The sequence below is a fragment of the Protopterus annectens genome, chromosome 8.part0, assembly GCF_019279795.1.
Source record: "Protopterus annectens isolate FY-2018-M chromosome 8.part0, PAN1.0, whole genome shotgun sequence".
NCBI classification, from domain to species: Eukaryota; Metazoa; Chordata; order Ceratodontiformes; family Protopteridae; genus Protopterus; species Protopterus annectens.
In genome coordinates, this window is record NC_056741.1 from 1641270256 (window position 1) to 1641296605 (window position 26350).

General features: G+C 42.0%; 1 protein-coding gene across 1 annotated transcript in view; it reads right to left on the reverse strand.

Moving 5' to 3' along the window:
* The window catches only part of NCAPD3 (non-SMC condensin II complex subunit D3), a gene marked incomplete in the record, with an annotated part of 2635837 nt that overhangs the window by 1809929 nt on the left and 799558 nt on the right, over positions 1-26350 (reverse strand). Inside the window, 2 exon segments of the mRNA XM_044081165.1 lie at positions 356-608; positions 22312-22437. Coding sequence (XP_043937100.1) covers positions 356-608; positions 22312-22437 — 379 coding nt within the window.

Here is a 26350-nt window from a genome sequence, read left to right on the forward strand (position 1 = left end):
GTGAGTTGGCTTTCCATTCCTTTGATTCCAATGCAAGGAAAAGAAAGTTTTATAAAATGCAAGCAGGTTTCTGGTACGTACTCAATACTGGAATCATAATTATAGGGAGAAAACCAACCCAACAGGTTGATTTAAACACCAGGAGTTCACCTTTACAAAGTTAACTAATTTATAAAATAAATCCACAGAAAGGCAACTGTTGATTCAGCCATGTCAAGTACTTGTTAACAGATGCAATAGGCTAGCAAGTAAAAAACAGAAAATTGATTTGAACACAAAATTAATGGACACCAGATACTTTTTAACTGCATCTAATAAAACAAGCATTTTTTAAGTCATATAAGTGTGCACTTACTCCCTTGTAGCATTTCCTGTACACTTCCTAAGGCTCCATTTCCTTTATTCTCCAAACACTGAGAAAGACAGGTGAGAGCTCTGCTGCGAACAGTGGGTGCTCTGTCTGAACAGCGGCCAAAAATCATAACTTGTATCAGGAATTTATGCTGTAGGTACTTCTGATGCTCTTGAGGAACAGACTCGTCAATCTCTCTCTCTGGTAACTCTAACAACGCAATGACCACATCCAGGGCAAATGCTCTGTATGCAATCTGAAAATTTTTTTCATGTTAGCAAACAATATATAAAGCAGAATTATTAAATCAAAATACAGCAAACTTTTCATACATGTTTTTATATCTGGTATCGGTTCAAGATAGGACAGGCTAGAAGCTATCCCTGGAAGAAATAGCATAATGTAAGAAGCAGCCCAAATGGAAGTCAGTGCATGCCACACAAACACTCTCAACAGCATAGCTTGGAACAAATTCAGCACTGACAATTAAAAGTCTGGAAGGAAACTGAAAACCCAAGGAAAGATATGTAAAAACACGAAATATGCAAACTTCACACAAAAGTACTCCACAAATGAATAAAATTAGATGTCCAAGAACTCAAATTTAATAAAAGTGCTAAATAGCTTAAGCAATGTATAACCAAAATATGCAAAACCACACAGTATATGAGCTAATATAAGTTTCAGCACAAAAATAACAATAATAATAAAGTAAAATAAATAAGTAAGAAGCAATGCTGACCATCTAACTGGGTAGCTCCAGACAATATGTAAAGTTTCAGTCGATATGATAATGCCAAATGTTTTGTCATAAATATGTATAAAAAAACATCAATGGGACCAGACGGTGTCCCGGGCTGTGTCCTACATGAACTCCAAGAAGAGCTAAACCCAAACATAAAACTACTGTTCAATCTCAGCCGTACTACAGGATATGTGCCCAAAGAGTGGCGTACAGCAACAGTGGTCCCTCTCCATAAAGGTGGTGCCTCAACGGATCCTGGAAACTATCGCCCCATAAGCCTGACTAGCTTGGTCTGCAAAGCTATGGAAAGGATCATCATGGACCTCATAAATAAAGATATTGGGGACCTACAGACACTGGATCCTACCCAGTTCGGCTTTGTTAAGGGCAGATCCTGCCTCTTAAACCTGGTTGATTTTTTGAAACAGTCACCAAGGCCATTGACAAGGGGAAGGTGGTCCACCTAGCCTACCTGGACCTCGCAAAAGCCTTCGATACAATACCCCACTTGGGCATTATAGATAAGCTCACCAGCTTAAATATAAACCCCTATGTCACTAGATGGATTGCAAACTGGCTCAAAGACAGAACCCACATGGTTAGAATTGCTGGAGCCATGTCAGACTCCAAACCAGTTACAAGTGGTGTCCCACAAGGCTCAGTCCTGGGACTTCTCTTGTTCGGTATATATTTCTCGGAGGTACAGGCCAACACGGAAGGACTGTGGCTGACCAAGTTCGCAGATGACTGCAAACTGAGCGCCATAATCGACTCTCCAGCCGACACAAGCATCCTCCAAAAGAGCCTCATAGAAACAGACAACTGGTGCCAGAGCCACGGCCTCGAGCTAAATGCCAACATATGTATAGTCATCCCCTTTGGCAAAAGCAAAGTGCCCACAAATTACCACATAGGTGGTAATCCATTAAGTACAAAAGAAGTAATTAGGGACCTCGGGACCCAAGTTGATAGCAATCTCTCATTTGATAACCATGTGGCCAAAGTGGTTAGAAAAACATTTTATATAGCCCACCTAATCATGAAGGGATTCACATCTACATCAGGGGAGGTCATCGTGCCTCTTTACTCATCCCTCATCAGGCTCGTAATTGAGTACAATGCCCCTTTTGGGATGTACCTTACCAGACACCTGCAGCAACTGGAAAGACCCCAAAAGAACCTCACCAAGAGGATCAAAGGGCTCAAACAGATGCCATATGCTGCCCGGTTAAAGAAACTCCAGCTCTACTCAGTGGCATACCGCCTGTTCAGAGGCAATCTGTGCCTGACGTATAAAGCCATGTCCAACCTGGAATTAATGGACATGCTGCACCTCAGAAAATCCAAATCCCATCGAGGTACGCGCTCGAGAGACTTGAACCTCAGCACTGAAATAAATAGGACATGCTGGAGGGACAGATTCATAACCCAGAGGCTCCCTTCACTCTGGAATAAAATCCCAGTCCAGGTTAGGCAGAGTCCCTCATTGACTCTCTTCAAGAGGAATCTTGATGTGTGGATGGGAGATCATAGGTTTACCCCGGGTATCACTTCTGTGAGGCACAGTATACTAACCTCGAAAAAGGGCATAGCAAAATAAATTTAAAATGGGTAGTGAAAGCCAAACACATTCTGGCTAGGCTTATAAATGCCCTAGGGCAGATAGCCTAGTGTGAACCTATGAAAAGTCAGTAATCACGCATATTAATCATGCAGTAAGCAAAATGTTTATTAAATATAACCTGTGATTATAATAGCTGGACTTCTACAAGTATCCCCATTTTATTAAGTAAACAAACAAAAGTAGAAGGCAATGCATCAAGCATACTGGGGAGAAACATTTAGCAATAACAGTAAATTAACAGCAAACCAGTTTAAACTCAGCACTTCACTACCAATCATTCCTAAGAAACTGAGCTACACATTCCAGTACTGATCGTAACAGTGAACCAGGCCAATTAAAAAGTACAGTTTTGTACCTACCATAAATGTAGATGTCTGATAGGTATGCATCTGCAGTCATCACATATGGGTTTGTCCTGCCTCAGGCAGCCCTTCGGTCGGCCGGATTCCGAAGTCTGGGTCCGGTGTCAGTTGATGTCGCCCTTTCCCCGACGTCAGAGCGCCTGGGGTATAAAAGCGTCAGCCGACACCATGTCCCTCAGTTTTTCTTGCCCCAGATGCCAGGTGCCCTCTAAGGAAGGCTAAATTTGGAGAAATGCAATAAATTCCAAAAATGCACAGAAGTATATATATGCAAATATATAATACAAATACACCATAATAGATAACCCCAGCAAGCTATGAGAGGGATAAGTACCCAAGAAATACCACAGAGGGGAAGGAGGGAGGGTAAACCTGACTACAGATGTATACCTATCGGACATCTACATTTATGGTAGGTACAAAACTGTACTATGTCCTTCAAGGATGCATCTGCAGTCATCACATATGGGTAGAATACCATAGCCAATCTGGGGGTGGAGGATCTATGTAAAGGATGGTGTAGCTAAAATGCCCTGCAGGACTGCCGTAGCAAAGCCTGCTCTGGATCTGGAATATAAAGGTAAATTGTAATGCTTGGAAAATGTATGCATGGAGCTCCATGTAGCAGCTTCTAAAATGTCCTTGGTAGCCACCCCTCTGAAGAAGGCTGTGGAGGTGGCTGTGGCTCTGGTCGAATGAGGTCTAATGTTAGCTGGCACAGTTTTTCCATGAAAGGAGTAACAAAAGCGAATGCGATTTCCTATCCATTTAGAAATTGTCGGTTTTGAAATTGCTTTTCCTTGTGTACCAGCAGCATATGCTACAAACAGCTGGTTAGTTTTTCTGTAACTCTTAGTTCTGTCCAAGTAGTAGCGCAACTGTCTGTGTATGTCCAGGGAGTGCAGAAGCTTTTCCCCTTTGTTTTGTGGATTTGGAAAAAAGGTAGGCAGGGGAATAGCTTGGTTTAATGAGACCCTGGATACCACCTTTGGCATAAATGAAGGATTGGTTCTCAAAGAGACTCTGTCTTGATGAAAGATAAGAAATGGCTGCACTGCCATGAGGGCCTGTAACTCAGATACTCTTCTTGCTGAGGTTATGGCCAGAAGGAAAGCAGTCTTCCAAGACAGGAACTGTAGTTCTGTAGATGCTGCTGGTTCAAAGGGAGGCAGTGTTAGTTTTTCCAACACGAAGTTAAGGTCCTAAGTAGGCACTGGTGGATTCCTTGGAGGACTAATGTTTTTAATTCCTCTTAGAAACTGTCTTAGGAGAGGATGAGAGAAGACAGGTGGATCAGTATCATTTCTGCCAAATATTCCAGGATATGTATTTTCCAGGCAGTTAGTTGCAATGTTTTCAGGTTGGAATGCAGAGTTTTGTAATTGTGCTGTATCCATTGTGGAAGAAGCCATGGTTATACTCTTTAGCAATGGGTACCAGTGCTGTCTCTCTTGGTTGCTCTGCCCTGATCTTCAGTAAGACCTTGGTCATTAATGGAAGAGGTGGGAATGCATATACTGTTAGAGTTCTCCAGCTGAAAGAGAGGGCGTCCACTTTTCATGATTGTGGGTGGTATGTCCTTGAGCAGAATTTCATCAGCTGATGATTGTGAGGGGAGGCAAATAGGTCTATGTCCGGTCTCCCCCATGATTGTGTTACGTGATGGAAGATGTCTGGGTGCAGCATCCATTCGTGTGCATCCATGGTGTTCCTGCTTAAGCTGTCCGACAGTATATTGTCCTTTCCTGGCACAAACTGGGATTGCAGCTCTATATTGAGTGTCAAGGAAAGTTTCCATAGATTCATTGCCAGTCTGCAAAGAGGATATGAATGGGTACCTCCTTTCTTGTTTATGTACCACATAACTGTGGTGTTGTCTGTCCTTATTAGCAGGTGGCCTTGATGTAGAAATAGCTTGAAGGCCTCGATTGCATGTATCACTGCCAGCATTTCCTTTTGGTTTATGTGCATGCGTAGCTCTTTTTGTGACCATAGTCCTTGAATGCACCTTCCCTCCATGTGCGCTCCCCATCCATGGTCTGAAGTGTCCGTTGTAATGGTTTGGCTGGCTATTGGTTTGCTGAAGGGCAGACCTCTGTTTGACTGGCTTGCTTGAGCCCACCACAGAAATTCCCTTTGAAGGCATGGGATGAGTGGTATCAAAGTTTCCAAGCTGTGACTGTGTTGAGTCCATAAACTCCTTAGGTACCATTGGAGTTACCTCATATGTAGCCTTGCTTGAGGAATCAGAAGAATGCAAGAAGCCATGCAACCCAGGGCCTGCAGGATTTTCCTTGCAGTCAGCCGAGTTTGTCTTGACAGGTTTTTTAAGTAATCCGGTAGTTGTTTTTGTTTTTCTTCTGTGAGGAAAGCCATTTGGGTGGTTGTGTCTAGATTCGCACCCAGAAAAGTTATTCTTTGGGATGGTACAAGTCTTGACCTTTGAATGTTGACTGTATATCCCAAGGCCTGAAGAAGGTGGATGGCATAATTCAAGTGTTTTACCAAAGTTTGTTGGCTGTCCGCTTGTATAAGGCAGTCGTCCAGATACGGGTATATTTGCATCCCCTGAAGTCTGCAGTGTGCAATTACTGATGTCAGGCATTTCGTGAATACTCTGGGCGCAGTAGATAAGCCAAAGGGCAATGCTGAGAATTGATAATGCTCTGAACCTGCAAGAAATCTGAGGTGTCTTCTGCAGCTTTGTCTGATAGGGACACGCAGGTATGCCGCCTTGAGGTCCAGAGTTACCAGCAAAGACCCCTTGCCCAGCATGGGAAGGAGTTACTGTTGAGTCAGCATTTTGAATTTTGGCACAATGAGATAAGTATTCAGTGCGGACAAGTCGAGAATAGGCCACCATTGCTTTTCTTTTCTTGGAACAAGGAAGAGTCTGGAATAAAATCCTTGGCCTTGTTCTGAGAGAGGAACCTTTTCTATTGCTTTCATTTGCATTAAGTTGGAGATTTGTTTCAAAGCCTCTGCCCTTTGATTTGGTGGCAGGTCCGGCATGCCTTTTCTTTTCGGTAATGTGTGGAAATGGAACCTGCATCCTTTGTCTTTTATTTGTAGTGTCCATTTGTCCCTTGTAATAATGTGCCAATTTTCTGAGAATAAGGAAAGCTTTCCGCCCAAAGGTGCTTCCAACTGAGCCCTGGTTGGCGGTGTCAAAGTAAAGTCATTGAGTCTGTCCTTGTGCAGCAGTTGTAGGCCCTGCACTACCTCTCTGGTTGGGAGGCTGCCATTGACGTCCTCTGTAGGAGCTTCTAGCTTGCCCTCTACCTCTGGCACGCCTGTTCTTGCCTCTCTGAAATCTCTCTGTCTGGAAAGGACCAGTTCTTGGAAGGCCAATTTTTGCTGAATCTTGGTGGTTGGACTTGCATAAAATCTTTGACTGTTTGTACAGATTTTGCCTTTTCTTCAAATTTCTTTAAGACCTCCTGAGCAGTGGAGCCAAATAACTTTTGCTTTTCCAGTGGAGCATCCAGAAGCTTTGCTTTGACATGGTCTGGCAGAGATTGTTCCTTCAGCCAAGCATGCCTACGTATGACTGCACCTGTCATAGCTGACCTACATGAAGCTTCCAATGCATCATAACCACACTGCAAGAAATGGTTGCTAACCTGTTGAGAATTATGTACCAGATCCTGAAGTGATTTGCGATCTAGGGTTCAGGTGAAGACAGTGTTTTATGCAATTCATCTAACAAATACTCTTGGTACTGTATCATATGAAATTGACAATTTAAAGCCCTCATAGAAAGGGTAGCAGAAGTATACACTTTTTTACCCCATCGCTCTAAAGCCCTGGACTGCCTTTCAGAGGGGAGTAGATTTTTTGTAGTGACAGCTGCAGCCCCTTTAGGGCCCTGAGAAATAGTTTCTGGATCAGCAAGTGGGCCTTGTAAAGGAAAAGATGTGATTCCGGGACCCTGTAATACCTATCGGGTTTGGCAGGAGCCGGAGGGAGAGTGTCAGGGGTTGTGCTAGACTCAGAGTACACATCATCAATGACATTCAAAACAGGGGGAATAGCCAAAAGTCTATGCTGAGGCAAATGCAAGAAGGTCCTTAATCTCTTCCTGGAATCAGAGAATTCCTGGCCCTGCCATTGGAAATGCTCCCTCATAGTGTGCAGAGTTTCACTAAAGGACAGCTCTTCAGGAGGGGAGGCCGAAGGGATAGATTCCTCGGCATCAGAATCCTCGTAGGCCGAAAAAGCCTCCTCCTGGTAGTCCGAGAGAGCAGAGCCATCAGAGGCCTCATCTGAGGAGTGGGGATCAGAGGGCTCAACCCTGGGCCTTTTTTCTGTAGGAGGCTGAGAGCCCCTGTCCGGATGAGGCTGTGAGACCCTTATTAATGAAATAAGGTCCTCTGCTAGACTAAGGATCTGAGAACCTGTAGAGGGTCCCTGAGAGATAACCCTGGGAGGCATAGATTTTGAGTGTTTAGCAGCTTTAGCCCTTGTGAATGCCTTAATAGACATGGATGCAGGAGTCCTGGCTACACCACGTGCTGGAGTAGTTTTGTCTAAGGGAATGGTGTCGGAAGGTTCCTGGACACCAGATTCTAATGGAGACTCAATAACAGATACAGTAGTGGCCTCCGGGGCCAAGGTTGTCGGTTGTACTGTTTCGGTGGACGGAAGTGCCAAGGACTCTGTTTCAGCCAAGACCGAGACACTCGCGGTAGGCCTGGCCGTGGTTTCAGCCGAAACCGCGGACCGCGTGTGTCGGTCCTTGTCCTTCCGTTTCTTTATTAAATGTGAAGTCGGAGTCTCCGACGGCATATTGTAAGCAAAACTAGTCCCAAAAAATTCCTCTGCGAACTCCGCCCGACGTCTAAGAGTACGTCGGTTGAAGGAAGCTCAAGCGGAACAGGCCGAGACGTCGTGGTCTGGGCCTAGGCAAGGTAGGCAGCAAGAGTGGAAATCCTTATGAGGTATTTGTTTCCCACAAGTTAAACAATTATTAATTTTATCTGACATCGGCTGAGGCAAGAAAGAGTCCCCAACGGGGTACTTAGCTTTTGAAGTCTTCGGTTTAGCTGAATTACAGGAGCTGGCCGACCGGCACTTGTGAACTGTTTCTGCTTCGGGCACCACGCGGCAAGAAAGACTGAGGAACATGGCGTCGGCTGACGCTTTTATACCCCAGGCGCTCTGATGTCGGGGAAAGGGCGACATCAGCAGACGCCGGACCCAGACTTTGGAATCTGGCCGACCGAAGGGCTGCCTGAGGCAGGACAACCCATATGTGATGACTGCAGATGCATCCTTGAAGGACATCCTATGCAAACACAACTGGGCCTATGACTTACCCTCACCCACTTCACTTAATACATGAAACTTACACTTGTATGCGCTGCTACAGACTAATGAATGCCTGGTAAAATGCAAGGGAAACTGCATCCCCTTAACCCAGATTGCGCTAATTAAATTAAAATAAATAACTCTCATCTGTAAAACTTAAACCATATGTACAGCCCCCTGTTGAATTTATTTTACAAAGGAAGATTAGTGGTAAACATCTTAAACTACTTTATTTATTATAGTTTACAGATGTTAAAAGTAGTTAAGTGGGTATTTTTTACTAGTTATGATACGTCAGTGTGTGCAGTACCACAACCTCTTTTCTTCCTCAATTTGGTAATTATTCTTTTGTGTTCAAATGTTAAATTAATAGTAAAAAGAATATGCACGCATAACAGTGTACTAAGAAAAAGAATAAAATAAAGTTCACTGCACACAGAAAATTAATACACACAACTAATGAACTCATAAATGAGGAAGCGTTGTCAGCTTACTACGTCATTACTTCACCAGTGGGAGTGACCACAAGAAATGTTATGGGGGTAAACTACAAGAAAACTTAGCACCACAACATACGAACACAGTTGTGCCATACAGAGCCAAATCAAAATTTTATTGTTTAAATTCAGTTTGATAAACACCAATTTTTGAAATTTTTATTGTTTGCTTTACACTATGTATGTAAAAGGTGATTTAAGGAGAGGGTGTCTCTTGGTTCGGATGGAATATATTTGGCAAGTAAATCAGAATGCCTTAGTTCTCCCAGAACTCAATAAATATCTTAATTTTAAGTGTGTGCTAATGTTTAGAAAGTTGGCAGGCAATTTTCCACTGTCAGTTGTTACAAGTCATGTGATAATTAACTATTTTAGTTTGCTGTAATGATGTTATTCAAAATGATGATGGCATTGTAAGCTTATTTATTCAGTAAAATTGTGTGTTGACTTTCCTTGTGCCATGGACTTTAAGATTTGACAGTAATAGAATAAAGTGTTGAATTTATTTGTGGGGGTGGCAGCCCCTCAACATCTGCAAAACAGATTTTTATTTATTAGGTATGCTAGTACTGTTTGCAATGTTTAATGCACAAAATATCCAATTTTCTTAGTATTAAAGCATGTTGCTGCTGACAGCAGTACTAAACATTCACAAAAATTAGCAATATTAAAGTCCTACCAGTTACACACTCAGAAGAAATTAGTATTATGAATTCACACCAATTGTTTTCTTTCTTATAAAAAAAATTGTTGTTGACAGAGTTGCCTATTATGTATTCATACATAATAGACGTAGACATACTAGTAAAAACAGTTAAATTATGTATTCATACATAGTAGCTACAACATGTTCTTCAAAGGAGGGGAGGGGGCATGGTGGAAAGTTCTTAAAGAATGGGTTCAGGGCAGGATTTGTTACTGCACATCCTGTGTTCTATACAACTCAAGTTTAAGTAATACCTGAATGCGTTTAGTGGAGCAGACCGTATCAGCCTACTCAAAGACTGTAAACTTTAAGTAAGAACTAAACAAAGCGTAAAATATTTGCAGAAAATTGTTTGCAAAAAAGCTGCTGTTTTATCAACAAATCTACAGAAATCCAGTTTAAAACAAAGTACAAATGAAGCTTGTCCTGTGAAAGAAATGTTACTATTGAAGTGTTTAGATGGCAATGCAGAAAACAGATAGAGATGGAAAAATATTTTTTGTTTTCTGGTTTATTGTGAAACCAAGTAAAGAAAAACATTTATAAAAAATTTCATATCCAGAAGACATTTCTCTCTTGATGTAGCTTGGAAAAAAAAGATTGCCCAGATAAGGGCAGACAGGAGTACCCTACAGCCTGCTGAAAGGTATGGCTGGAGCTACATTCTGTAAATCCTCTTGAAGCCATAGAAAGACAAAAGGGCAAATTAGGAAAAGTAAGACTGTAAGGTACAGAACACCTCAAGAATGTCATGTGGTTTGGATGGATAGGATGGATTGATGGGAATTGTACACGGATGTAGCTTTGATATCCATGGTAAACAAAAAAGCTTGAGGAAGAATCACTAGAAGCAAAAACTGTGTGTGTGTGTGTGGGGGGGGGGGGGTGCACTTTGAGCACTGGAACCCTCAGGAAGTTGTTGAAAACTGATATCAAAACTGGTCTCCAGGTACCTTTTCTCTACTTGGAACTAAGAACATTTTGTATTGATGAGTGAACTAGTTCGATTGCGCAGTGAAGAAACCGTTCCTATAAGATGTGAGGAATGAGGTGTCCTTGGTTTGTGGGTACCTGTGGGATACTTTAATGGGTAAGAAGACAGAGCCAATTGAGCTTGTATCATTTTTGAATGATGCTGAGTATCCAGCTTTTGACGTTTCAGTTCCAAAACTGAAAAGAAATAGATAACTTGTTTGAAAGAGGGAGACAGAGGTAGGAAGGAAACAGACAAATCACACGTTGGAGGGTTTGTCCAGAAAAGAAGCTTCAGCTTTCCTTAAAATCTAATTTGAGTTTCTCCTGGAACTTTTTTTTTGGCAAACATTTTTCGTTTTTTATGTTGATTTTGTTCTTTGTGGATAAAAAGGACAAGCCTTCGATTTGTAGTTTCTTTGGAACTTAGGAAAATTTCCTTAAAATCTTACCTCTTTCCTGAAAGCTTTTGAAGAGATTGCAGGAGGAGGACCAAAAACTCTCCTTTATCAAGAGTTGCAGCCAATAAGTTGTTCTTTATATCCTCAGATAAGGACTGGAATCTAATCCAGGAGTACCTTCTTAAAACTGAACCTGTAGTTAGAGGTTTGGAAGACGTCAGCAGAATCATAAATGTATGTGATAGAATGCCTAGCTACTTTGCAAACAAAAAGATGAGAATTAAGTTTTCTGCTAGAAGTTTATTTGCGTCACTCATAATAGCCAAAAATATCAGAACATGTGGGTTTGATAATTTATGGCACTAAAAGTAAGTGCATCAGAGGAAAAAATGGTGGTGCTCTGTGGGGCTGCAGCTGCGTCAGCTCATTCTAGAGATATGCATATTTTGTTCTTCTTTTGCACAGAAAATCTGGAAAAATCAGTTTCTGTACTTCCAGTTGAAGGTACAATAATTGTAGACAAATGTTACTAGAAATTAAACAATCGATCTACATGTTGCTGGTTGGATGCCTTGAAGTCTGCAGAGTATCTGGGGCCTACTTGTGCACAGAGCTACAACAGCTAGGTATTTTAACTCTTCACAGTCTAAAGTGCCTGAAACTGGTAGAACAGGTTTCTGAAATATGCTGGACAAGAAGAAAGATGTCATAGAACAAGGAAAAGGGGTTGCAGAGCAGGTATTGATGTAAAGTTAAAAGCAAACCCATAAAGGCCTGTACTATCAACTATACTGCTAGCTAATGCGAGAGATCACTGGATAGCAAGATGGATTACTTGCAACTTTAACTCTCTAACAAGAAAAAGGTGATAAATACTTGTTTATTTTTGATTACTGAGACATGGCTGCATAACAAGATAAATGACAGTGCAATTAACTTAGAAAATTTTACGCTGTTTCATGCAGACAGAAAACATACACTGTGTGGAAAGGCCAGAGGAGGTGGAGTCTGCATCTGTGTTAACAAAAGATGGTGCAGCAACTGTGAAATCATGCTGTCACACTGCTGTGAGAAATTAAGAGTTCCTGTCCATTAAATGTAGGCCATTTTTCTTGCCCAGGGAGCTGAATGGGGTCAGTGTAACAGTGGTGTATATCCCACCTAGTGCTAATACCACTGAGGGTCTAAATAAACTATGTGGGTGAGCTGCAGAGCAAATATCTTGACTTTGTACATGTGACAGCAAGTGACTAACAAAGCAAATCTGAAAGAAGTACTCCCACACTACCATCAGTATGTCGACAGTCCTACAAGGGGGTGATAATACCCTGCACAAGGTGTACATAACCTTAAAGAAAGCTTATAAGTCAGTGCAACTTCTATAAATGGGAAACTCTGACCATTATATTGTCTCACTATTGCCAGCTTACAAACCTGTACTGGTTAGAGAGAAACCCACAAAAAAAAAAAACAAATCAGAATATCGCCCAAGGGGGCTATGGAGGCCCTCCAAGACTGCTTTGAAAGAACCAAATGGGATATGTTCAAGGAAGCAGCCACAGTGAATCAGCATCTGAACATTGATGAATACACTGCGGTAGTGATGGCATACATTTCAAACTGTGTTGATGGGGTAACAGATACCAAGAGTATCACTATTAGAGCTAAGCAGAAGCCATGGCTCACTCCTAATATATGTGAGCTTCTGAAGGAGAGAAACGCAGCTTACAGGTTAAGGACAAAGCAGCCCTAAGTGTAGAATGAGGTAATCTGAGGACGGGTATAAAGGAGGCTAACAGGAAGTATGGCAGAAAGGTACAGAGCCACTTTGAAGACATGAAGGATGAAAGGAGACTATGACAAGGCATACAGGAGATCACAGATTACAAAATCAGGTCAGCACAGTGTGAGGACAGCATCTAATTCCTGGACAGTTTGAACATCTTTGGTAGATTTCAGGGAAGAAACAGGTCGGCACTAAGCTACCCACTGATGCGAAGGATGCAACCTCAGTACAGAGGAGGTAAGAAGAGTGAACCCCAGAAAGGCTGCTGGCCCAGAAAACATAAGGACATTAAGGTGTTAAAAGGCTGTGCTGATCAGCTATGCACAGTACTCAATGAAATATTTAACACCTCTCTTGCCAAGGCAAAAGTACCGTCATGCTACAAGGAAACTAACATCATCCCACTACCTAAGAAAACCACTCCTTCCAGCCCCAACAACTACAGACTAGTCGCTCTGACATACACTGTTATGAAATGTTTTCAGCAGCTAATCAAAAAGCATCTTTCATCATGCCTTCCTCCTGATTTTGAACCTCTGCAGTTTGTTTACAGAGCTAACTGATCCACAGTTAGTGCCATATCAGTAGCACTACACATATCCCTTGAGCATTTACAGAGGGCAAAGACATTTGAGAATGCTGTTCACAGACTTCAGCTCTGCATTTAATACGGCAGTACCAATGCAGCTGACAGAAAAACTGGCACATTTAGGAGTCAGTAAACATCTCTAACCAGATCCTGAACTTCCTGACTGAAGGACCACAGAGGGTGTATTCAGGTTAAGAACACATCAAAGTGCATCACAATTAACACTTGGTTCCAACAGGGATGTGTTCTCAGCCCATTGTTATTTACCATCCTGACCCACGACTGCCATGCTAAGCACAAGTCCAACAATATCAAGTTTGCTGATGACACCACTGTCGTGGGGCTCATCACAGAGGAGGATAAAAGGGTCTACAGAGAGGAGGTGGCATCTCTGATAAGTTACTACGATGGGAACAACCTTGACCTGAACATAAGCAAGACCAAAGATATCATCGGCTTCAGGAAAAGGAAAACAAACCACCCAGTGCTCAGGATCACTGGTGAGTGTGTGGAGAGGGTGAAGAGTACGAAATTCCTGGTTGTACATATATCAGAGGATCCGCGGTGGTGGCACTGCGGTAGCGTTGTCACCTCATAGTAAGATGCTGTCCGGTTCGATTCTCAGCTAGAGCATCTTCTGCGTGGAGACGTGCGTGAATGGGCGTACCTTCGTTGAAGGTTGTGCGTCAGGGCTGGTAACTCGGCACGTAAAAATCAACTACCAATCATTAGTGGACCGGAGTTCCGCTGTGGCGACCCCTAACCGGGAAAAGCCGAAAGACACAACAACAACATACATCACAGGATCACTCGTGGTCAGGAAACACCAGCCTACTGGTCAAGAAAGAGCACCAATGCCTCTACTTTTTAAGAAGGCTGAAAAAAGCTAAGCTTCCACCTCACATTCTCTCCACTTTCTATAGAGGTGCAATAGACAGCATCCTCACCTGCAACTTCACAGTGTGGTTTGGAAGCTGCACAGTTACAGAAAGGAAGGTGGTGAGGGTTGCAGAGAAGGTAACAAGTTCTATTTTTCCACTGATACAACATCTTTATACTGCAAGAAGCATCTGAAAGCCCGCCAAAATAATACAGGATAACACACATCCTGCACATGGACTGTTTAAGCATCTGGCATTGGGCAGGAGATATCGCAACATCTGCTGCAGGACTACAAGATTCAGTATTTAAGTCGATATTTATACTAATGGAATAACCCGAAACGCCCGGTTAATCGTAGTGATAAGGACTTTTTCCATTAACATAGTTCCCTTTTTACGACTGTTTTTTGTCTCGCCACCCATTAAACATAGAAAAAGAGGCATGTTAACGGCAGTTTAAGCACAGCGAGAAACCAAAATAATAAGAGCGAAGCGAAACAGAGCAAGACAGTTTTAAAAATATTTAAACTGAGACCCAAAAAACGATCTCGCTTATGTTAAACTCAAATTCTTGCTATGTTAAACTCATTTAACATAGACGGAGATTGCCCAACGGAGATCTTTTGTGCGCCTGTTTATCAGTACATCAGGGATGCCAAACAGGCTGCGAAGGCATCAGAAACCGCCGCGATGCCAGACATATTTAAGATTAGTAATTATGCTTTTCTTAAATAATGTCATAGTTTTAGTAGCATTCTGGGTAATATAATGCTTCGTTTGCTAACACGGTTGGGTTTGTTTCCTCGGCTCCCACAAAACCAAAACCACCCAACCGGTGTTAGCATTTAGCACCCACCCAGGCGTGGGTTATTGCTATAATAGTTTCTACCCTACAGTGATTAAACTTCTGAACTCTGGCACTAGTCCCAGGGGTCTGGACACATCAATTTTTATTTATTTGTGCAATATATACTTGCATATATTCCAAGTAAGTGCAAAATTTATTTATTATATCCATGGTCAGTATTATTTAACTCACTCAAGTGCAATATCAGACAAATAACGTGGGCATTTCAATCTGTACTGTGTTTTGTATTACTTTAAACAGGGTAGTTAATTTAACTCGGGGGAAGGTATTCTTTTCATTTATGAGTGTTGGTAAATGTCTCTGTTCTTTCTTGCATGTAGTGGGAGTAGTATTGTATTTGTTAGTTATGTTTATTTATCTACTTGTATTTGTTGTTTCACTTTCCTTTGTAATCTCAAGAACTGAGCTGATGAACAAAATTTTGCTTGGGCTAGACGAGTGTAATTCTAAATGACAATAAAGTTTACTTTGACTTTTACATTTTTCCCCCATTGAACTGTAGCCGTACAGTCCTTGTCGTTGGGTAGGGCATTAGTAGATGGGACTAACTTGGCTGGGTTATCAGGTTCCACGAAAATTATTGCAAGATGCAATGAAGGGATTTTATAAACTATGGTCGTCAGGCACCTTGCAAAACCTATTCTTTTTTTTCTTTTCTTCTTTAAGGATTCGGGGATTGGGATTTGGGGTTCAATGAAGAATCAAAATTATCTTGTAAAGCTCCCAAGACACGAGGTAAACCTTCAGCTAGAACATTTATATCTAGATTTTTAAATATCAGAGACTTACTTACCTTCCTTCCCACTGGAAGTGTTGCATCATTTTTAGTCAAGTGTCCCCAAAAGAAAAGTTCTTCTAAAGGTGAGTCAGGGGCATAGTATCATCCTCTTCAGACTCGAATCCAACTGATGAAAGAGTTCGAGAAGAATACGAAAAAAGTCGACTTCAGATTTGGAATCCCCTTCTTCCAAACAGCACCTCTCTTCTTTTGAAGAGAGGAAGAAATAGAAAACTTGGGAGGCTATAATGACATGATTGCCTTAAAAAGACCACTTGAAAAATCATACCACTCCTTTTGAGGCTCTCTAAAAGCAGAAAAAGAAAAATGCTTGATACATTGTGCTTTTTTTTTTTTTTTAAGGTATGTCTGCTTGCACAAAATATGCAAGAGGGCAAAAAGGGTATGACCTTGTACCCGCTTCTTTACCGACATCACAGTGATCTGGTATCGCAACCAACACCTGCAAAGGGCCCAGAGCCCAGGGATGGTGTAGAGATTTTAAAGCATAAATCACTGCTACCATTTCCTTGATGTCTATGTGCTTTGGTCTGTCCAAAGAGGCCCACAGGCCTTGCACTTTCATTCCATTGGAAACATCACCCTGAGCATAACCTGAAGAGTCTGTCTAGACAGATTAAACTGGGGTTGGAAAAGAGAAAGAGGGTCCTGAATTGACAGCCATTTTGTCTCTCCACCACAATTCTCACTTTACAACCCCCAATACTAGAATCTCAAAGTCCAAAGTGTGTAGCTGCTGGAGCCAAGTTTTTTTTAGGTACCACTGGACTTTTCTCATGTAGCAAGTGGTATCATAGACTCACAAGTACTTGGCTAGCTGCTCTTGCAAGTCATTTTAAGCCTAGTCAATTTCCCTTTTTGTGCTCAGAATAACCTATCCCATTTGGTTATAGACTGGCCTTACCCATCCCATAGTCACTAATTATATATTACCCTTAGTGAGAATAACTAGGATCATACCATAGATAACTTGAGGGGAGCCATGAATGAGATAAAGCATTAAAGGTGCTGCCTCAGTCCAGCAGTGGTACAGGGGGCAGACCTGGGGTACATTTTCTGTCTCCCATCCATAGATCTAAGTTGTGCTTGAATATGAACAGAGATGAAATTTGTTTTATGTGGATGGGGAGACTGGTCCAGAGCAGTGGTGTCCTCTACGAATGTACCTGTCCCTACAAGCCATTCTGTTGGCGATGTTGAAGAAGGGGGTTGGATCCCTAGACCTGGAATTTCTGATGCCATTTGACCTGCTTATGTGCAGTAAATCCATCAAGTAATAGGTCATAGGATGCCTTCTATGCCAGACAACAGGTCACATCTTAGCAGTCTGTAGGATACAAAGTATTGTGACAGGGCTTTGAGTCGGTCCATGAAGGCCATGTTGTTTAGGCCTTGTATCCCTTTAGTTAGGTATCTCTGTGGGGGTTCCAGTTGTTGTATGGGTCTGGACAGATACATGCCAAAGGGGACATTATATTCAGTGACTGGCCTAATGAGGGCTGCGTAAAAAGGACAATGACATCCCTAGATAGACAGATTGTCTGTTTATAAGCTGTGTAATATAGAAGGACTTACAACAGTTGGCACATGTTGTCAAAAGTTAGGTCAATATCCTGAACAACTGGGTCAATTCATAGGGCATATTATCACTGCGGTAGTTCTCTAAAGTAGATGACCTCCCAAAGGATACTCAGGCCATGATTTTGGTACCAGACATTTACTTGAGAAAAACTTTCCTGCAGAATGGCTAAGTAATTTGGGGATTCAATGACTGCTCCAAGGTTGCAGTCATCTGCAAACTTAGTCAGCCAGAGCCCTTGGTATTGGCTTTTACTTCAGAAAAGTAGATGCCAAACAGAGGCTGCAGCACAAAACCTTGCGGGACTCCACTGCTGACTTGTCTCTTTGTAGAGGTAGCTTCCTGTATTTTGATTATCTGTATCCTGGCTGTGAGACAGCTGGCAAAGGGTAACAGAGGTTTATTCCCAGCTTATTTAGCTTTTTTACTAGCCTCAGTGGGAACGGGCTCAAAGCTTTTGCCAGCTTGATGCATGTGGTATATACCAGTTTGCCATCATCCATTGCTTTGGTGACCTTTTAAAAAAAAATCCTCCAAGTTGAGTAAGCATGACCTGCCTTTTATAAATTCAAACTGAGACAGGTCCAGTGTTTGGCGGTTCCTTATGTCCATGAGGATCATGGAAACCATTACAGCTAGAATTCTGAGAAGTTCTCTTTGCAGGAGCCTCAAGCTGTTGAAAAAAAACTCAGATCTGCTAGCAAGTTATTATTTTTTCATTTGGAAGGAAAGCATTTTGCTCAAGTATCTATCAGACACCCCAAAAAGATAATTTTGTTAGAGGATGTGAGACAGGACTTTTGTAGACTTGAGTGAAATCCCAGATGTGACAGGAGGTTGTGCCCCTTTGTTTAAGGATGCCAAACAACTAGGAGAAGACTCTGAGGAAATAAGCAAGTCATAAGTAAGGAAAAATGTGGATGCCCTTGCAGTCTGCAGTAGCCACCATTGGGGCTAGACACTTTCAGAACATTCAAGATGCAGTGAAGAGCCCAAAGGGTAAAGCAAGGTACTGAAAATGTGATCCAGATACAGAAAACCTTAGAAATTTTCTGAAACTTTGAGCAATGGGTATGTGATGGTACGACTGTTTGAGATCCAGTGTTACCCATAAGACAATGGTTTGAAAGCAGTGCAAAGCACTTATTGTAAAGGCAACATCTTGACATGGAACTTTCACATAAAAGTTGAGAAAAGACGGATCTAACACACATCTCCACAAATGCTCCTTCCTTTGGTACCAAAAATATCCTGGATTAAAAACCTCTGCACATGTGATTTGTAGGTACTGGTTCTAGGACCCCCGTTTCTAACATTTGTTGTAGCACTGGTGGAAACAGGTTTGTCTGGCTTGGTGGACATGAAGGAATTCCCCTGAATGGAGGAAGAGAGTCCACCAGCTGCCAAGCAAATCCTTCCTGAATCACCATCAACACCCACCAGTCTGAACCCAGGCTAACAGGCTGAGGGTCAGTCAGTGTAACACAGGTAAAACTAGAGTGGCAGGTATGGGTAAAGTGATCAGATTTACAGCACGGGCATTTATTAGCTGGATAATTACACAAACTCCACTCCACACACCTTCAGATAGAAACAACTCTGATCCAAAACAATACCAAAACAGCAAAATCTTCAGAAGTCAGGAATCGATTCCTGACTTCTGAAGATTTTGCTGTTTTGGTATTGTTTTGGATCAGAGTTGTTTCTATCTGTTTATTAGCTGGAGCCTGACTATTTTTGGAGAAAGTTACTTTTATTTGATTTGTAAGAGTTATCCTCCTGCCATTTTCTTTTGCGGGCCTGCTTGTTATTAGACTGGAATTTCTATTTGTTCTGTCCTCTAAAGGACACAGAAGCAGCCTTATTATGGTAGAACCTGGTTACTTGAAAAATCTAGAGAGTCCGTGCATCAGTTTATCTCTGTCATCCCACTGTTGCAGGTGTGCAGCCTAAGACCCAAATACCAGATCTTAACTCAGTGGAGAATTAAGAAATGCAGATATCAAGTCATCAGAAAAATTCTGATTATGCAACCAAACAAATCTTCTGTAGACATAGTGGAATCATAAATACTTCTTGCAGCATGTTTAGAAACATGGGTCAACTCAGAAAAAATCAGATTCAAATATGACCTGCCTTATGGAGACAATGAAGCAGCAAATTCTTCCAAACTGTAAGCACATTTTAACATGAACATCTACATATAAACCTTGACAACTTAAGATCCTAAAAGGTAACACAGTAAAAGCAAACAGTCTCTGACCTTGTCTAACCACTTTATTCCTTATCAGAGAGAGAATACTGGGTTAGAGGAAGCCAAAGATTTCTTTTTAGCTGTCGTTGCCTGAGTTATTGCAACAGTGTCAGCTGACAGTTGACAATGAAGACATTTATAATCTGGAGAGATCCTACATTGCTTATCAGCTTTCAGTGGAACTGCAGTCAGTGAGTCAGGAGCCTTGCAATCAGCTTTAGAAGTATCTTCAAAAGCTGGCAAAATGGGAGGAATAAGTGCAGAATTTAAAACCCTGACCTCCAATAGATCATAAAGCCTGTCCACAGTTCTGCGGGAGCCAATGTTTGCTCCCAAGCAATAATATCCCAGAATCTAGCAATATTCTCAGCAAAGGAAAATCTTGTCCAAGAATAACTTCAGGTTCACTATCTGAAGTGTCAGCGTTCTACGCAATGGATTTTAGAGGAGAATCGCACCTGTCTCTATCAGAATCCTCATCCTCTGAGAAATACTGTTCTCTAGCAATACCTGCAGTACAACTGTGAAAAAGCAAACAGCCCCCCAGAACTGACTGACTGACCACAGCACGGGTTAGCAAAAGATACATCTGATATACAGAAACAACCTGATCATCAGCCCTTTTATTAACTTTTTGGGTTTTTTTTCAGGAAATATACCTACTGGGAAAATGGTCAGGAGAAAGCTTACTGTCCCTGTCAAAGAGGTCTCTCTTCCCCCACACAACTCCAGTACCTGTTACAGGTATGGGAGAAATACAGACCAGACCTTGAGTATGTGTTTAACCCCATGGTCCATAGTGGCCATACAGCTACACCAGAGAGTGATGAGGCAATAGTTATGTGGTCTATGGAACCATTTTTGGCCTTGCCAAAATCAGTAAGTGTAGGCAGAGGCAATCATTTTACTTTTTTTTTTTTTTAAGAAGAAGTGGAATGGTAGCAGGACTGGAAATATTATCAATGTTATAGCCAGAGAAGAAACCAGATTACTAGTATAGTAAGTTCAGTCACACAGGGAGAAGGTGAGCATTTACTCCTAAGCACCAAGCACATTCTCCTTACCCAAACTAGTAAACAAGCAGCACACTGAAAACTCTCACCAGACCTTAAACTTTTAGTCAGCAATATCACAGAACATTTATTACCTCAGAAATGAGAAAACATTCTCATTTTCTTACAGTTTCCCACATAAAATTAAAAAATAAGCCAAGTAAATAGAGCAAAATCACAACCCAGACAAAAGTCAGTATTTTTAAAGGTGGAATACCACACTTTTTAAGGAAGATCAGAAATAATGCCACAAACAGTCAATAAAAAATATTTAAGAGAGGAAGTAGTCTATCAAAAGGGGTCGTGTGTTAGACAAGAAGCTTTTGACCAACTGCTGCTCCTCTGGAGCCAGAGAGATGCTTCTCCTCAAGCCAGAAGGAAAATACTAAAAATTTACCTCACTCTGGTTGCTGATATACTTTCCTCCAAAAAAGGTGTAGCCTATCAACACCAAGAGTGAGTGAGAGGAAGGAGATTTGGAAGTCTGGCAAGTTGAGCGGATGCTGTGTCCTTGGCATGACACTACCCATAGGCTACTGCAGCAGCAAGGAAAAAAAAACATCTAAAGTGCTTTTTAACATTCCACACATCATAATTTGAGAGCTTTCAACTCAAGTAAACATTTAATGCTTACTGTCTCATTCAAACCTGGCAATGTACTGGTTCCCAATCTAAGTTGCCAGTAGCATTCCTCAATATCTAACAATGTTATGGGGGTTGGGAGGGTGGCCTAATGGTTAACATGTTTGCCTTACAAACACAAGGTGCAGGGTTTGAGTCTCACAAGGGATAACTAAGCTAGGCTTAAGATAGCTCACAAGGGCAGTTAGCTTAGTACTAATCTATGAACCTATAAATGTTTCAAAACACCTGCTCTGTGGACTTCTGTCAGCATAGTCAATCTCGCTGCAAGCTAACTAAGCTTTAAGATATGCCTTTTGGCACTTTCAAGTACTCTCACCGAACACCCTGCAAATATGGAAAGGGACAACAATGTGACATGATCAAAGCAACAGAGATAAAGTGTTGCTTGATACAGGCATCCATTTACTACAAGGGGACTTGTGTCTCATAATTCAGGATGCTGATGTAAAAATAATGGAATGAACAAAAGGAGACAAAAATGGTTTTGTCAACATATGAAATCCCTGAGAAATCAGACTACTGGGATAGGGGAAACCCTTGAAATGACTAATTAAAAATGTTTTACATATTAAAAGTACTACAAGTAATCCTCCTTTATTTGAACTCAAGGGCAAACCCACATCATCTTCCAAGTAGGGCCAGGAGCTGCCCCGGTGCTAGTACCAAATCAGAGCTAGAAAAAAGCTTTGCTGAGCAGCCAAGTCCTAGATATCTTTCAGCTAAGATAACATAACTACTGAAAAGCACTTCACTTAAACTGAAAAAACATTTTCACAAAAAAGAAAGGAGTAATAAAAAAATATGCACAAATGCATAATTCATAAAGCTGATTTGTCTTCCTCCTGTAATAACCATACATGGCAAATTATTGACTATAACCCTTTATTACCTTGGTGTTCTGAGAATATTTGTAAAGCCAGTCGATAAATGAAGCATACTCTGGAGAAGGCAACTTCTGCAATAGCTTTACCAGGGCCTGGGATGCATGCATACGATATTCCTGTTTATCCACGACCTACAACAGAGTGTGCACAAAAGGAGAAAGGATTTTAGTAATACTGTTTCATTAAAACTTATAAAGGCTAAGCTGCTTTTTTACTGTTTTCCCTTTCATTTTTGCTGCAACACAGAATGACAAGTTTTAACATTAAAAGCCTAGGGCTAAAGGTCACAGTCACGACAAACTACAGCTTAAATAGAAATCATTAGGAACAAGGTACATGAACTTAACTAGCAACTGACTAGAGTGATTTTAAATGCAGGTATACCATCCAGAAAACAGGCAATATACCCATAATAAATGGTATCATAATGGGTAAATTTTGGCCCTGTGAGGAGCTGCTAGGGATTATACAGAGGTCTTCAACCAGCCCTGAAAGTTTTATCATCTGGCCCCTGGCACAGAGAAAATTCATCTTTAAAACAATTCTGATAAGTGTGAAAATGCATACCATTCAGCAGATATCACTAAAGAGAAAAAGTTCCCTTTTCCTAATGTGCAATGAGGGAGGTGCAGGTGGCAGAATTCCTGCTTGGATGGGGAAGCTCTACCACCCACAAAACATGGCTCTGAACTCTGCTGCAATTCTTCTGCTTTTGATTCACTGAAATTCATATTAAAAGCATGCTCGAACAGCTGGAAAAACTCTGTACAGAGGTACAAAACAAGAAAAAATAAAAATGTCAGCCATTACAAACCAGGATCGAAACACTAAAGGTGGATGAGTGTCCATATTCGCCAAGGATATTCACACCACCAGGCTAGTTGCCCAACCCAATGCGTCTGAAATTCTCCAGTTTCAACTAACACTAGGCAAGACTGCAATCCAAACTGTAGCTTGCTACAGATCCCCCAACCATGCCACAAGGTTCCCACTACACCTTTCTAAACATACTAGAAAATATTAAGATACAACCAAACACCCTAATACTAGGTGACTTCAACTACCCTGCCATTAACTGGGAAAACTACTCGTGTACCAACACCTTTGCCCAATGGTTCTAGGAATTCATAAATTACAATGCCCTGGATCAACTAATCCATTGTCCCACCAGGGGCTCCAATATCCTAAACCAGGTAATTACCAACATGGGGAAACTGATGCTCCACACCTATGGTCATCCCCTCGTTGGTCAAGTCAGACCATAAGCTAATCACCCTTAACATCCACATCCCACCTCCACTGCCCAGTAAGGAAACCTCCATAAAAAACTTCTCCAAAGCCAACTTCATGCTACTCAAGTCAGAAGTGACAAACTTCATAACACCCATGCAGATGGGAACTGTAAGTTCAACTGCTGAGTCCTACACTAAGGCACTGTATGAGCACATCCACTCATGCATGAATCGTGCCATCCCAAATAGAGCCAAGATGCTCTCCTCCAAACAAATGGAGCTAATATGGTGGTCACCTGCCATAAACTTTACAACAAAAGGAAGAAACTGTTGCAGAAAAGAGGAAAATCCCAGGATCCAAAAAATTCCCTTACCAGCCTCACTAAGGAGCTGGGATCCCTCATAAAATCCTTCAAAGCTAGTTACGAAATACAATTGCCAAAGATTCCAAAGACAACCACAAGGCATTCTATAACTATGTCAAGAATCTAAATGGCAATGCTCAGATCTGCTCTGAGCTACAACAGAATGGCATTAAATATACTGATCCCAAGGATATTGCCAATATCTTGGCAGATCGATTCATTGCTAACTTCACCCCCCTCTCACCCCCTAAATGTCCCATCTCAATACCGGAAGATTGCCAAAACAACGTCCACACAGGTAAAAAACAAACTCTCCAAAGCTAAGAATACAGCATCCATGGGACCAGCTGACATCCTGGGCTATGAACTACAAAATTAACTGGCACCTCACATAAGTGTTATGTTTAATCATAGCCTCACTTCAGACTTCGTGCCCACTGAGTGGCGCACAGATACAGTTATCCCACTCCACAAGGGGGGATCCACCGCCCCATCAGTCTGACGAGCCTGATCTGCAAGGCCATGGAACGTATTATCATGGAACTTAAAAAGAAACACATTGGCAACCTTCAAACACTGGACCCCACCCAGTTTGGGTTTGTGAAGGGCCGATCTTGTCTCCTGAACCTGACTGACTTCTTCGAATCAGTCTCCAGAGCCGTGGACGAGGGTAAGGCGGTCCACACAGCCTATCTGGACCTCGCCAAGGCCTTTGACACCATCCCCCACTCTGGAATCATAGATAAACTTACTAAGCTGGGCATTAATCCCTACGTCACTTGATGGGTTGCCAACTGACTTACTGACAGAACCCACACTGTAAAAGTAGCGGACTCCAAATCCAGCTCCAGACAAGTGGAGTACCTCAGGGTTCAGTCCTGGGACCACTCTTGTTTGGCATCTACTTATCTGAAGTACAGGCCAACACTAAGGGACTCTGGCTAACAAAGTTCGCAGATGACTGCAAACTGGGAGTCATTATTGAATCTCCAAATGATGTGGATACTCTACAAAAGGGCTTTACAGAAACAGATACTTGGTGCCAGAGCCATGGGCTCAAGCTCAATGCCAAGAAACGTACAGTTATTCCCTTTGGAAAAAAACATGTACCCGTGAATTACCACATAGGTGGCAGTACACTAAACTTCAAAAGTGCGCTAAGAGACTTAGGGACACAGGTGGACAGTGGTCTCACCTTTGATAACCACATCGCCACAACAGTCAGGAAATCCTTCTATGTGGCACACCTCATCACTAAGGGCTTTTCATCCAGAAAAAGGATGTCATTGTCCCACTGTACTCATCCCTCATTAGACCCATTATAGAATACAATGCCTCATTTAGTATGTACCTCTCAAGACACCTGCAACAACAACTGGAAAGGCCGCAGAAATATCTCACTAAAGGAATCGCAGGCCTAAAGCAGATGCCTTATGCTGACCGCCTTAAAAAACTCCAGCTATACTCTGCCGCATATCCTCTACTCAGAGGCGATCTCTGCTTAACATACAAGGCTATGTCAAACCCAGAGCTGTTGGACATGCTACACTTAAAGAAATCCCAATCCCTCAGAGCCATATGCTCCAGGGATCTAAACCTTGTCATCACAATAAACAAAACATGCTGGAAGGATAGGTTCCTGACCCAGAGACTCCCCAGACTCTGGAATAGACTGCCCATACATGTCAAGCAGAGCACCTCTTTGGCCCTCTTCAAAAGGAACCTTGACGATTGGATGGGAGAAAGGAAATTCACCCCGGGGATCAAGTCAGTCGCCCTGCTAGACGGGTCCAGGAAATAAATAGTGTGGGAAGAAATAGCCAGGGAATTGTTATGGCTAAGCTTGTATAGGCCCTAGGGCCGACAGCCTAGTACCAACCTATGAATCTTCGGATTTCTGCGTCGGATGCTGTCACTTCTTCATGATGTCAGGTTGTCAGGGGGTATAAAACATACAGCTGACGCCATTACATCAGTTTTTCTTGCCCCAGATGTCAGGTGCCCCCACAATAGGAAGCAATTATATGGTATGGAACACCCACAGAAAAAAGCAATGCACATGATATAATATGTTCCAAATAAGAAGGAAAGGTACAGCCAAGAGAAGTCGGGGCTGGAGGGAGGGTAATCAGAACTGCAACAGTGAATACACTCAAAGATCTACATTTATGGTAAGTGTACACAACTGTACTATGTTCTTCGTGTTTCACTGTTGCAGTTAATACATTTGGGTTAATTCCCAAAGCTAAGGGTGGAGGCAGTTAAAGAGCACTGGGGCTAGCAATCAGGCCCCGTAAGACTGCTGTGGCAAATCCAGCTCTGTATTTAGAAAAGATACGCAGGCGGTAATGCTCATGTACAGAGCTCCAAGTAGCAGCTTCCAGGATGTCCCTGGTAGGGACTCCTCTAAGAAATGCTGTAGAGGTAGAGGCAGCCCTGGTGGAATG